General features: G+C 33.2%; 2 protein-coding genes across 2 annotated transcripts; one reads left to right on the top strand and one right to left on the bottom strand.

The window, feature by feature from the left end:
* Positions 1 to 5,072: 5,072 nt before the first annotated feature.
* Positions 5,073 to 7,451, bottom strand: LOC131600405 (histone-lysine N-methyltransferase ATXR6). The gene is made up of 6 exons (XM_058872571.1): positions 7,153 to 7,451; positions 6,943 to 7,023; positions 6,580 to 6,809; positions 6,046 to 6,146; positions 5,750 to 5,962; positions 5,073 to 5,463 (listed from the first exon to the last, which is right to left on the bottom strand). The coding sequence occupies exons 1-6, from the start codon at positions 7,412 to 7,414 to the stop codon at positions 5,304 to 5,306; spliced, it is 1,047 nt and encodes a 348-aa protein (XP_058728554.1). The 5' UTR covers positions 7,415 to 7,451; the 3' UTR covers positions 5,073 to 5,303.
* A 283-nt stretch (positions 7,452 to 7,734) lies between these two features.
* On the top strand, positions 7,735 to 12,796 carry LOC131596132 (uncharacterized). The gene is made up of 8 exons (XM_058868705.1): positions 7,735 to 8,144; positions 8,275 to 8,406; positions 9,109 to 9,232; positions 10,155 to 10,597; positions 10,940 to 11,016; positions 11,146 to 11,269; positions 11,925 to 12,128; positions 12,491 to 12,796. The coding sequence occupies exons 1-8, from the start codon at positions 7,773 to 7,775 to the stop codon at positions 12,548 to 12,550; spliced, it is 1,536 nt and encodes a 511-aa protein (XP_058724688.1). The 5' UTR covers positions 7,735 to 7,772; the 3' UTR covers positions 12,551 to 12,796.
* The last annotated feature ends 336 nt before the right edge of the window (positions 12,797 to 13,132 follow it).

Genomic DNA, 13,132 nt, shown 5'->3' with positions numbered 1-13,132 from the left:
ACATTTTTGGTTTGTGCCAGCTGCTCTAGATAATTGGTTATGGTACAACCTAAATAAGGGAATGGACCATGCTATCAGAACTAGACTTTATGTTTGGAAACCATAGCGTGGTCCTAAAAAGAAAAATGTGAGAGGAAAGTCTGTTTGTTTCTTCTTTGTTTCTTCACTGCCATTGCTGCTTTTTGTACTACATAAGAGTAGTATTAGACTTTTAGTCATAAATAAATCATTAACATACACTCTCTCTCTATCTCTTTCATGTTACAAAGATGTGCATGCAGCATTGTGAAGTTGGAATCTGTTGGTTTCTCCAAAAACTAATTGGAGTTGGGGACACCACGTTGACATTTCATCTTCCATACTTTTTCTTTTCTATCACTTTAATTCTATGTACAATGTGATATTGTTCTATTGTGTTTGTGGCTTTCTGCACATGTTACTTGTTCTTGTTTTTTTCCATATGTAAATAAGGTATCATTGTCCAATACTGTAATGCTATAACAGTAGAAAATATTATGTTTAATGTACAACTCAAAAATGGATTCAATAGTATTATAGTAGTTTTTTTTAGGAACAGAGTTCACTAACTCACCATGATTGAACAATGGCAATATAATTTCTATAGCTATTGTGGTAAAGCTTTGCTTGAAACAATTATTTTATATTTTTACAGTCACAGATGAATGATTATAGTGTGTGTTTGAGATCAAGGGATTTAGGTTTGAATTTTTTAACTAGGAGTATTTTGGTTGGTTTTGTCACTTTGAGACTATATGAAACTAAAAATAAAATTTATATGGATTTAGGAGGTTCATTAAGTAGCCACTTGACTATGGTTTGGGCCTAAATGAAAGCCCAATAGAAAACTTTTAGGAAAAATTTACTTTCTACTCTAACATTTATCCTTATACCCCTACCTTTTATGAAAAATGTCAAATTTGTCCTTTTGTATTTTAACTAATTTATTATTTTATTTTTTTAACTTTTATTTTGCATACCGGAAGACTTTGCAAAAGAGTTCCGGTAGTCATTTTTCTCACATTTTTCAAGTTTTATTTTGTGTTCCGAAAGACTTTGCAAAAGAGTTCCGGTAATCATTTTTAACTTTTATTTTACATACCAGAAGACTTTGCAAAAGAGTTCCAGTAGTCAGTTTTAACTTTTATTTTACATACCGGAAGACTTTGCCAAAGAGTGCCGGAAAGAAAAATGATTTTACAAGAAAAGTGAAAATTTTGACGAATTAACTATTTTTTTCATACCGGAACACTTTCAAAAAGTGTTCCGGTTTAATAATTTCTTTACCGAACACTTTCAAAAAGTGTTCTGGTTTGTATGCGTAGGAGTACAATTTTCTTATTTTTTTTATAAATAGTAAAAAATAAAATGCTAAAATTATTAGAAATATGAAAGGGTAAAATTGATATTTCTAAAAATTAAGACATGCTAGCCCAATGGATCCTTACTATATTTTCTTATTCATGAAACAGGGGGTGTGAATAGTAAATAGAACTTTTATAAACAGATATGACTTGCTCAAAAATTTAAAGTCCATATCCAATATGTAATTTTGGGATAGTGTATTGTTCACTACACCCTGATCACACACCCTAAGAAAATTTCAAAATAGCCTTCATATTGATTAGATTTCAAAATTCTACCGCGTCTATTATATATCAAATAACTAAATCAAAAAGACAGCACTATTTTTGTCAAATTTTTTTCTTCAAATTTTAATATTTAAACTAACCCTATGCATTAACCGTGTATTTTTTGTGTTTTCTTACAATAAGGTTTGTTGTATATGTATTTTTTGTGTTCCCCAAAAAAGGTCTGAAATTTAATATCTAGATTAACTTTGGAATGTGTTTCTGCTACACATAGCCGAATGAGTTAGAAGAAATTATATATTTTTTAATGAACCTTTCATTACAAATCATTTATAAATCAACCCCACACAATAAATCATACACATTTATCATTTAATTATAAGATTGAATTTTCAAACAAAAATGCTACTCTCTCCGTTTTTTTATTATAAGTCGTTTTGGAAAAAAAATTGTATTTAAATATAAGTCGCTTTACAATTCCAATGAATAATTAATGCTATTTTCCCTATTATATCCTTAAATATTTATTATTCTCTCTTTTTTCAATTATATAAATTTATCTCCCACATGTCATTAATGAAGGATAATTTTGTAAAAACCTTCATAATTTCTTATTTTCATACAACAATTATTATTTTTCTTAATCTGTGTGAAAAGTCTAAAACGACTTATAATAAAAAACGGAGGGAGTAATAAACAATACATCAGTATTCATAAAATACAACGAATCATAATATAAAATGTCAAAATATTAATATCAAAATATAAAATAAAATACAACTAACGCATATATTTAACGCCTCTGTTCCTCCTCCTCCTCCTCCTGTACTGCATCTGTGCATCACATATCGTGCCTCTACTAAGATGACATGTAGAGTGATCCCTTAGGGGAGTTTTTCTAAAATTCGCCCTAGCTATGACCTCCCTCCAAATAGCCACAATACGGTGACATACTAGTAACACATCCACGGCATGGTCAGCCATTCCCTGCTATATTTCTAGGATCTCTTGATGAGCTGCCATCGGAGAATCTCCTTCTACATCTGGGGTCATGTAAGGATGTGACACTCTATAAAATCATTGAATGTAATAAAATATTGTACTCCATGAACAAGAAGCTGTCACATGACGTATATTCTTTAGAAAAATATGCTTATTGTATTCAACAAGTGTGGAGGTTTTGGTATACCCTACAAATACTTGAACTGTAACAATACTCGTTTAGATAGATGTGGGTACAAAAGTCGTGATCCACAAGCCACATATAGTACAAGGATATCACCTCTAAGAGTCGTGTATGAAGCTGCTCACTATATGATGTGAAACAAATATCATCTCACACAATACAATCAAGAACAATTCAAGACAACTTTCATCATGATTAAGAGTCTAATGTTTAAAAAATGAATCTTCCAAATCTCAAGACATAGTTATCATGACTCAACGATATAGAAAAAGTTTTGTTTCATCGTAAAGGACCATTAATATAAGAATATAATAGTAAATTAAGATTATATATATATATATATATATATATATATATATATATATATATATATATATATATATATATATATATATATATATATATATATATATATATATATATATATATATATATATATATATATATATATATATATATATAGTATACTCATTGATGTACTAGGACAAAAAGTACATTTATTCATTCAAACACTCAAATGTCTACAAGTAAAACGGGCTGGGTTTTAGCCCTCACAAATCTAATTCTTATACCACGCCACAAAGTTAAATATCTTAAAGAAAAACATTAACTTGGTTCAGAACATTCGTCACCCATACATTTTCTTCATACCTTCTTTTTTCACTATGGTTTTTCTTCATTCTTTTTCTCTCTCTTACTTTCTTCTTTTCACATTCTGAGCGTCCCGGTACATAGTTACTATATGAAAAACAAGAGTAACACTAAAGTCGTGGGTTATTCTGATGCTGACTGCGTAGGATCACTACCTGATAGAATGTTAACTTCATAACGTGATAGGTAAATGAGTCATCTCTCTTATAAACCCAACATTCCATTCATTCATAGGCAATATGAGACTTTAATCATTCACACTTGCACCCAATAAATTATGTAGTTAAGGTTTGTAAAAATCCAATTCTCGAGAAATTTGTGAGAATATGTTTATGCACGACTAACCACGTAAAATTCTGAATGTGGTGAAGGCCTTTCCACCCCCCACAACTTTTTAAATTCTCCTGCAATAGCAATTCCCGCATCAAGTTGCATGGTATATGCACTCTGAACAGCAAACTAAAGTGGCTTGTTTCTTTCCATCATGTTCTTTCAAGTCGTATGCATCAAAGACGCATGTAGAGAAAGCACATAATACACAATTGAGGTTGGCAGGTTATTCGCAAGTAACTCACATCCCTCTTAAAATATCTCTAACAGATAGTGGTATCCATGAAATACCTAAAGGTGGAAGGAAGAAGTTGGATACTATGTGAGACCCATTTGTCCAACCAAATGTCTACAAACACCAATTTGTTTGACATGACTGGAAATTATTGCTTTCCATTAGTTTGAGTCGTAGAGGTGAAAACAGAATAAGTTGTAGACATTATTCCTTTAGCATTTATTAATTAGTACATTACACAAAGATTGTTGGGACGATGGATAAGATTACACCACAGCTTCATGAGAAACGCATCATTTATACTGAAGGATTTCTTTATGCTGAAGCCGCTGTTATCTTTATGCTTTCAATACATTTCAACCAACTGTGCTACCAACCATATTTGGTTTCTCCCCACACAAATCCTAGCTGGATCTTCTCAATCTTTTCACAAATGCATTTGGAATACTTCACATATAGCATATAATAATACAGAATTAAACTAATGACCGCAAAAACGGCCACAAAAAAAATGGTTTCTACAAATATCAATACCAATACGTTATCACCGTATTTATATTAAAGAACAAATTATGGTAAGTTCACACCTCGACGACCGCAATCACACATATACCAGCCAAAATCACAAAAACCTTTACATAACCGCACTGTTTTTTAAATATTTACCCAAACTGCCAACCTAAGTTGAGGAGATATGTCTGGCAGTGGGGACATAATTAATCATTTTAATCCTTATATTCTTTTATTACTCAAAAATCATTTTAGAACCATTTTACATTAAAAGTTAATTTGTCCTTAATAGGAAATTCAAACTGCACCTACTTGCACTGCAAATCAAAATTAGATTAGGCTTAAATGATTAATAGACAAAAATACCCATTTGGTGCCATAGGAGGTCGATAAGAATTGCCAAAGCATTTTCATGTCTACAAGGTATCTACTGAGATATATGCCCAACAGATGGACAAATCAACCCCTTAAAAGTTCAAGTTCTTTCTAGCTATTAATGCCAAAGGTACAAGTTGAATCAAGTAATAAATTAATAGACAAAAATCATAAGTTACAAGAATTCTCCAAGCAGTACATGTCCACAAGGTAGTCTAATGACACAAATGCCCAACACATGGGCAAAAAACTTGTTTTGAAGTTCCAATTCTTAGTTCTTGTCTAGCTATCAATGGCAAAGGTACAGGTTGAATCAACTAATAAATTCAGATATGAAGTTAACAATTCCCTGTTCAAGCTATTATTTCCTTCCTATTGTAGGCTCTATATCACGGACAAACTGCGGTTAGACAAAGTGTTCAGTTGGATATTCATGTTCATATCCATTGTAGTCATAGTACAGTCTTTCCCCCTTAGCTATATCTCTAATAGCAACTAAAAGGACCCGACATTCACCATCCACATTAAATCTCACACATTTCAAGTTCTGCTTCTTTTTTCCTTCACTGCATGGGAACAAGAAGCTTCGTTAGTAGTTATTTCAATAATACAGTTGAATATAAAATGTTACTCTTTAAGTTGAAAGTAATCAATCATCTTGGCATTGCAAAAAAAGGCCAATTGAATATTACAGCTATATGCATTAAATTCATTTCAGGAAAATATGTAATGAACTGATAAAGTTCAGTAGGGCGAGGTAAATATAACTCTGCTGCCATTATTAACACTATTAATCATCAATTGCCTACCCTGAGTCATATGCATAGAATAAAATTTAGAAATGCAACATACGGTGTGTGATTGTTGATGCCATTAACAAATCGTGCTATGTTGCTGCGTTTATCTGGGCAGATGACCAGCGATTGTGAAGGATCAGAAGCGAAAAGAAGTGTCATAATGCTATCCCCATCATCATATTCCCGATTCTTTAGAAAATCTACATCGCCAACATATTCTGTTATTATTGTCAAATCTTTGATAGATTTGTCTGCTTCTACAGTGAAGCTGCAAATGAAGAAAATAAAAGTCAATAACAAAGAGCAAAAGAAGAAAGAGATTATGGTAGCTTATGATGCATAAGTACTTACCCTTCTACAGGATCAAAAATAACCATGAGGGGTGGACATTCTCCTCTTTCCATCATACTTCTGCACAAGTTAAGAGTCTCAATGTCTTCTTTAGACATTACCTGATAAAAAATATACAATCTTGCATCAATTTCAAATGCATATAAGAATAGCAAGAAAAAAAATTATAGTAATGCCAAAAATAAGCAATCTATATTTTCTGAAACATTCTAGAATTCTAGAATAACTTTGAGATTTAAGATCATGATAGTAATAAAAAAGTATCATGACAATTATACAAAGTGTAACAAATAATCAACATCCACAATAATCAACATCCACAATAATCAACATCCACAGCGAGATACTTGCTTATTAAGCAATTAAATCCTAACTAACTATCCAGCTCAACAATTAAATTGAAGCCATGTCCTGTATATTTTCCCTATACTTACTATTACATTCAATTATCCTAAACTACAACCAATGTATGCATATAAGTGGGACGGGGAATCTGTGATTGTGTAACAGACCTAAATAATTGCCTTAATTTACCTGCATTCCACCATGTTCAAGAGAAGGAGAATTAGCATCCCTAGGTGCCATTCCAGGCATATAAGTAAGCTCATTACTGAAATCCGTTTTAGTTGCAGTCAACGCAGTTGCCAACGAAGCCATCTGTACTAATCTCCTCTTGGAATCATCACTCGGAGTAAACGCCAACAGCTTCCTCTTCTTCTTTGAAACCACCAAACCACTACCCCTCTTTCTCTTCTTCTTTAAATCTAAAAACCCCCAAAATCAAACCAAAAAAAATTCAATCATCAAAAACCAAATCAATAATCCATCCAAATCAAAATTTCTAAAACTGATATCACAATTATACTATCAATTGAATAAGATTAATATTCAACTCACCTTGGTTCAAAATCTGAGATGCTTCAGAAGACCGTTGGATTTTGAAGAAATCAATAATCTTCGTCTGTACAAGAGGAAAAGCTGCATTTCCAAACAACATATTAATAAAATCTATGAAATTAAATAAATAAATAACCTAACTCAATAAATATATAAATATAAAATTAAAATCTAATAAATCTAGGGTTATAATTGAGAGAATGAATATACATTTAGGGTTGTTGGAGGTGGATTGGGAGCAAGAGGGACAGAACCACGAAGATTTGGGAACTTTAGCAAGGATTGGTGAGAGGCAGAAGATATGATAGCCTTTGTCGCATTTGTCGCAGAGGAGCAACTTGGTTGGGGATTTGCCGGAGCTGCATTTCTGGCAAACGACGTCGTCGAAGTTGGAGAGTTTCTTCGGAGCTGGAATCGGAGCTTGTGTTCTTCGCCGGCTCAATGTTGTTGTTGGTGAAGAAGACGAAGCCATGAGATTTGGGTTTTCGAGAATGAGCGCGTGAGTGTTTACTGAGAAATGAGAAATGAAAAATGAGAAGAGGAAGAGGGTTATTTAATATTATTAATTATTAATTGATTAAATTAATTAATTAATTAAGAAGAATTGGACATGCTTTTTCGCGCGTTATTTTGTTTTGTTTTTAGCGGGAACGTTTTGAGTGGCGCCATTTTCTGTTTGGGCCTTTTAAATTTGTGGGCTGATTTCTTTGGGCTTTTAGTTGGGCCTTTGAAAAAAAGAGTGATAGTCGGGTGCAAGAGTAAGTATAGGGTGTAAAGTAGCAATTCCGTTTTTTTACAAACAAACTTTCGTTCTTCTCTTTCTCTTCAAAATGGATCCACAAAACCAGAAACCTCTTGAAATCCACCTAGTTACCGCCACCGACTCACCCGAGTTCACTCACCTGACTCGGTCCTTAACTCAAACCTCCCTCGTCGGACTCGACGCCGAGTGGAAACCCGTTCGTACTCAGCAAAAGTCGTTTCCCACCGTGTCAGTACTCCAAATCGCGTGCCAACTCGGTGACGACTCGGTAGTTTTCCTTCTGGACCTTCTCGCGATTCCTCTCTCTTCGCTATGGGAGCCTCTCCGAGAAATGCTGGTTTCCGCTGATATCTTGAAGCTAGGATTCAGATTCAAGCAAGATTTAGTGTATTTGTCATCCACTTTCTGTTCTCAGGGATGCAATCCTGGTTTTGACAAGGTAGAATTCGAATCTGTTTGTGATGAAAAATAGTATAAGATTTTTGGAAAAAGTTTTATGACGATAAAATATGCTTATACGTGTGCATTTTTTGTTGTGATGATTTGTGTTTGTGGTGGATTGTGGATAGGTTGAACCGTATTTGGATATTACAAGTGTGTATAATCATCTTCAGTTTAAGAAACATGGAAGAAGTGTATCTAAGCAAAATAAGAGTTTGTCAACTATTTGTGGAGAAGTGTTGGGGATTTCATTATCTAAGGTTTGTTTATTTAATAAGCCATTCAATTCAACTTTGTGGATGTGTGTGTACTATGTTCAGAAATTTGTGATTAAGCTAGATGAATCATTGTGTGAAATTATCTTCTGTAAATCAAATGAGTATTCTATTAGAATCATTGTTTTTGTACTTTGTAATTTGATGTTGTATTAAATTTAGTTAGACTCTTTAATTATTACCATCACTATCCTAAGAATATTGAAGTTACCAACATGTGAATTCTATGAGAACCTAATCTTTTGGAAGATGTTTTCAGCTAGAACTTAGAATTGACAGGTCCATCATACAATATGTGATTAGATTTTCATTTATATACTTTCCTTATGATAAAAAGACATTGTCATATTTGCAGGATTATATTTATCCGAGTATCTTAGCTTTTGCAAAGTGATTTTGAAAGTTACAGATTGTTATGTTTACTGAGATTTAGATAGGAACAACAGGATTCAACTTAATATAGTAGAAGAATAAGGCTTGGTTGGTTGTTGTTGTTTAGACTATTGTATGTTAGTAGAAAGGTAGAAGCACAGCATCTCTATGATCTATTATAGGACATAAATGGGACCTCTTATATAATATGCCGACGAGTGTGTTTTGTTCTGTTGGAATTTCAGATTCCAAAGGCTCAGCCAGTTGGAATTTTCAGTTACTATTAAGTGTTAACTGAACTTATATTTGCTTTAGGAGCTCCAATGTAGTGATTGGTCACAACGTCCTCTTACAGAAGAGCAGATGACATATGCAGCTACGGATGCTCATTGCTTGCTTGGAATATTTAAGGTCTTTCAGGCAAAGGTTGCTGAAGAAGGTTTTTTTTACTGAAAGTTTCATACCACAATCTCTGGACAAACTTTAAACCTCTCATTGTGTTATACATGTTTCTTTCCTTTCAACATTTGAAACTTTGCTGCATTGATTGATCAGATATTTGTTTCCTCTAGTTTAAAAAAAGTTACGTGTAGTGTAGGAGTTTCACTCACAGCATTGTCAACATTCTATTTTTCAAAAAGTATTGATAAATTTGACTGGTCACTGAACATTCAACATAAACCCCATCAGAAGAAATAGATCAATATGGCACTGGGAAAAAGGATATATAGCAATCTACCGTGATGCGGAAAAGATACATGGTTAATTCTTATAACTGGAACTTAAGTGTTTTTGCTACACGACAATCCACTTGAGTTCCATGTCAAAAATGAAAATAAAACTTATATGGGTCATCTTTGGAATTTTCCATTTGTGTCTTACTCGATTAATCACAATCTTATTTGTACAATAGTAGCAGATTACAACAAAGTGCATTGTCAAAGCAATCCTTTCAATAGTTGTTTGTTAAATAAAATGGTGGAGAAATACAAAAATAAGATAAAAGATAAATTGATTTCTTGTGAGAGTTTGCCAACTATACATCTTAGTATTTTGCATCACTTGTAAAGACAACATATATAAATAGAAGATTGATCTTTATAATATGATTTGATTCATATGTAGTTCCAATAATCCTTCAAAGCTGTTCAGCTGTTTTCATTCTTCAGCTTTCAGTCTCAACTTTACCCACTTGAATATAAGCATGCATGTATATAATCTTACTTTTAGATCGCAGTATACATTCATTCATTCCCTATATATATAGTTTCAAATTAAAATTTGATATATTCTCTATACATTCACTTGGGATGTATACATAGAATTGTCGGTAATCAGATTTTATTAATTCTTTACTGCAGGAGAGTTGGATCTCAAGACCAACAAATTGTCTATTTCAAGTGCAAATCATGGGTTGAAAGAGCTTTTCAAGAAGCACGATACGAGTGATAAAGTTCTTAGTACACAATTTTGTGAAGCTTTAGCAATTGTCCAAGCCACTGCTAGTTCTGGTGTTGTTCAGGTGCTGCCTTCGGCAGAAGAAGTGATTAAAAAGTCATCCTGTGATACTAAGCCAATGGATGCATTTTTGTTGAAAATTGTCAAAAAACACGGTGATAGGATTTTGCTAAAGGAGTCGGACAGAGAGCCGAAGACCTCAAAAAAGAAACGAAAGAAACAGTTGCCAATTAATGGGGTTTCCAGAGAAAAACATATAGAGAACTTTGATGAGTGGCAAGGTACTGCACCTTGGGATCCATTAGTTGGGGGAGATGGATATCCAAAGTTCCTCTGTGATGTTATGGTAAGCATCTTAAATTTAATTATGACGATCTGATGTCCCCTTTTTTCAATTTTTATGAACATTTGATATTTCCTTTATTTAACCTTTGATAGGTTTATTGCAGATATAGTTAAGTTCCAATCACTCTTGAGCACATAATATATGACCCATATTCATAATCATTGGTGTCAATTTTTTGATTTTGGTGTAATGAATATTTTGTTGAAATGTGTCATCCCAAAAGGAACATAAAGTTTTTTGTCAAAAAAAGAATAATCAATTTTATTGTAATGAATGATTTGATTAGTAGTGTGTTTATGAAATTAAAATGTGAGCATGAATTGGGTAAGGAATTTTACTCAGGTTGAAGGCTTGGCAAAACATTTACGTTGTGTTGGGATAGATGCTGCAGTTCCTAATTCAAAGAAGCCTGAACCAAGGTAATAGGGTATTCTTCTGATGTTATGACTTTCTAATAGTTGATTTTTGTGTGATTATTATTTGTCTGGCAGCTGATTTAATTCTATTTTCCTTTTCCCGTCGATTGAAATTATTTTCATTATATGCAGGGAGTTAATAACACAAGCACAAAAAGAGAAAAGAGTGCTTTTGACACGGGATGCAAAGTTGCTAAGACATGACTGTCAAATATATAAAGTGAAGGGTCTTCTAAAAAATGAACAACTACTTGAGGTACTGTTGCTCTAGTTATCTACTTGGAAATAAGAAGGGCTGCCTTTTTTAGGGCATGCAAAGCGGGCTACCGCACAGGGCCCAAAGTTTTTCACGGTTAAATTGTGGCTAAATAGGGCCTCATAAAATATTTGTCACGGTTAAACCGTAGTTAAATAGAGTCCATATTAAATTTTTTTCATGGTTGAACCGTAAAAAACCTACACAGGGCCTCAAAAAACTTAAGTCAGCCTTGACCCATATTAATTGTTTCGTGGTTGAACCGTAGCTAACCTATAAATGGCCTCAAAAAACTGATGAAAGCCTTGACTGTTAGATATTGGGACCAAAAAGAAATTGTTAATATACATTTCTATGAAAGTAAAGTTAAATAGTACAACACATTTATCTTTTAAGGAACTCCTGTCTAGGTTTAGAGCGTGAACTTCTATAAATAATGTGAATATGGTAAATGCTCATAATGGGCTAGAATTGAGCTCATGAATTTTGAAGTTTAATCCATTTGGACAGTTTGTTTCTACTTAGATTTCTAGTTAAAAAGTTACTTTCCTCCTTAGTTCAATATTTGCATGGTGGATAGATTTTTTTAAAACCATATCTTGCTTGAGAAACTGATGCCTTAGTGTCACAAAGCTAAAATTATGGTGTGTTTCAGATTATTGAAACCTTTCAACTAAATATTAGCGAGGGTCAGCTAATGTCAAGATGCACAAAATGCAATGGACAATTTATTCAAAAGCCACTTTCAACTGAAGAGGCTATTGAAGCTGCAAAGGGTTTCCAAAAGATTCCAAGTTGCTTATTTAACAAGAATTTAGAGTTTTGGCAGTGTAAGGACTGTAACCAACTTTATTGGGAGGTAATTCTTACCAGTTCAGTCTGTTTGCAAGCTGCTATTTACCATTGCCTTATCTATTGTCTTATATAAGTGTTAATGTCATATGATAAATTCAAATAAGCTCTTCCAAACACTTCCTTAATCTAAACAGACTCAAGCCAATTATTATAATTTTTTTTCTTCTGGTAAGCCAAACAAATTCTCTTCTCTCATTTATGGTTGACATTGTATCTTTTGAAGTTATTTGTTTGACTGGGAAAGAGGGACAAGAAAATAAATTTCTTCTTCTCCGCATTATTATTATGGTATTCTAGATGGCAGATATATGGAGTTACTATAGACAATTTTCTAACATGAACGTGCTGTGTCTGTCCTATATGCAGGGAACCCAGTACCATAATGCAGTACAGAAGTTCGTTGACATCTGCAAGTTGAGTGATTAATTTAAACTTCATCCAGGATGTGCATATGAGTAATGGCGACGTTGAATGAACACCTTCTCTCTACTCTTGTTGCTGGAAAAGTTATTTTGACATTCACTGAATCTCGTTACTCACAACCGTCTCACTCTCATGTAAATTTCCATCATGTGACATACATGTTGTAGGATTGTGCGAGATCCAACACTTGTCTCTAAAGGTTTAAAAGAACGTTTTTAAAATTTGGATATGCACTCCTTAATTTTCCCACATCCACAAGTAAAATGTAGTCCAAATTGCATCTCATCTAATGTGATTGCATCGTTTGAGACCTTGTAGCAATCTCATCCAAATTAAGCTCAATCCATTGAGATCTTGTAGCAAGAAAAAAGGCACTCCAATATTTAGGTTCAATTACCATTCGTTTTGAAGCCCAAAGTACAGTATCTTAAAACATGCAAAATAGTCTCCTCCATTTGACCAGTATGAGTGTAAAAAGGTTCACTCACCTGCCACTTTACCAATCAATCATTAATTTACTATGCAAAATTTGCCAAGCAAAGACCTCAGCCTCTCCAAAGTCTCTAGACTCCACACTTGTTGCCA

The sequence above is a fragment of the Vicia villosa genome, linkage group LG4, assembly GCF_029867415.1.
Source record: "Vicia villosa cultivar HV-30 ecotype Madison, WI linkage group LG4, Vvil1.0, whole genome shotgun sequence".
NCBI classification, from domain to species: domain Eukaryota; kingdom Viridiplantae; phylum Streptophyta; class Magnoliopsida; order Fabales; family Fabaceae; genus Vicia; species Vicia villosa.
The sequence above is the reverse complement of the archived record's forward strand: the minus strand, read 5'-3'. Positions and strand labels throughout refer to the sequence as shown.

Excerpts from the sequence above, each read along its gene's own strand:
- LOC131600405 (XM_058872571.1), bottom strand. The coding sequence starts at position 7,414 with ATGGCTTCGTCTTCTTCACCAACAACAACATTGAGCCGGCGAAGAACA. Across the intron at positions 7,024-7,152 it reads CACCTCCAACAACCCTAAAT|CTTTTCCTCTTGTACAGACG; the intron begins GTATATTCATTC and ends TTGGAAATGCAG. Across the intron at positions 6,147-6,579 it reads TTGAACATGGTGGAATGCAG|GTAATGTCTAAAGAAGACAT; the intron begins GTAAATTAAGGC and ends ATTTTTTATCAG.
- LOC131596132 (XM_058868705.1), top strand. The coding sequence starts at position 7,773 with ATGGATCCACAAAACCAGAAACCTCTTGAAATCCACCTAGTTACCGCC. Across the intron at positions 11,017-11,145 it reads TCAAAGAAGCCTGAACCAAG|GGAGTTAATAACACAAGCAC; the intron begins GTAATAGGGTAT and ends CATTATATGCAG. Across the intron at positions 12,129-12,490 it reads GTAACCAACTTTATTGGGAG|GGAACCCAGTACCATAATGC; the intron begins GTAATTCTTACC and ends TCCTATATGCAG.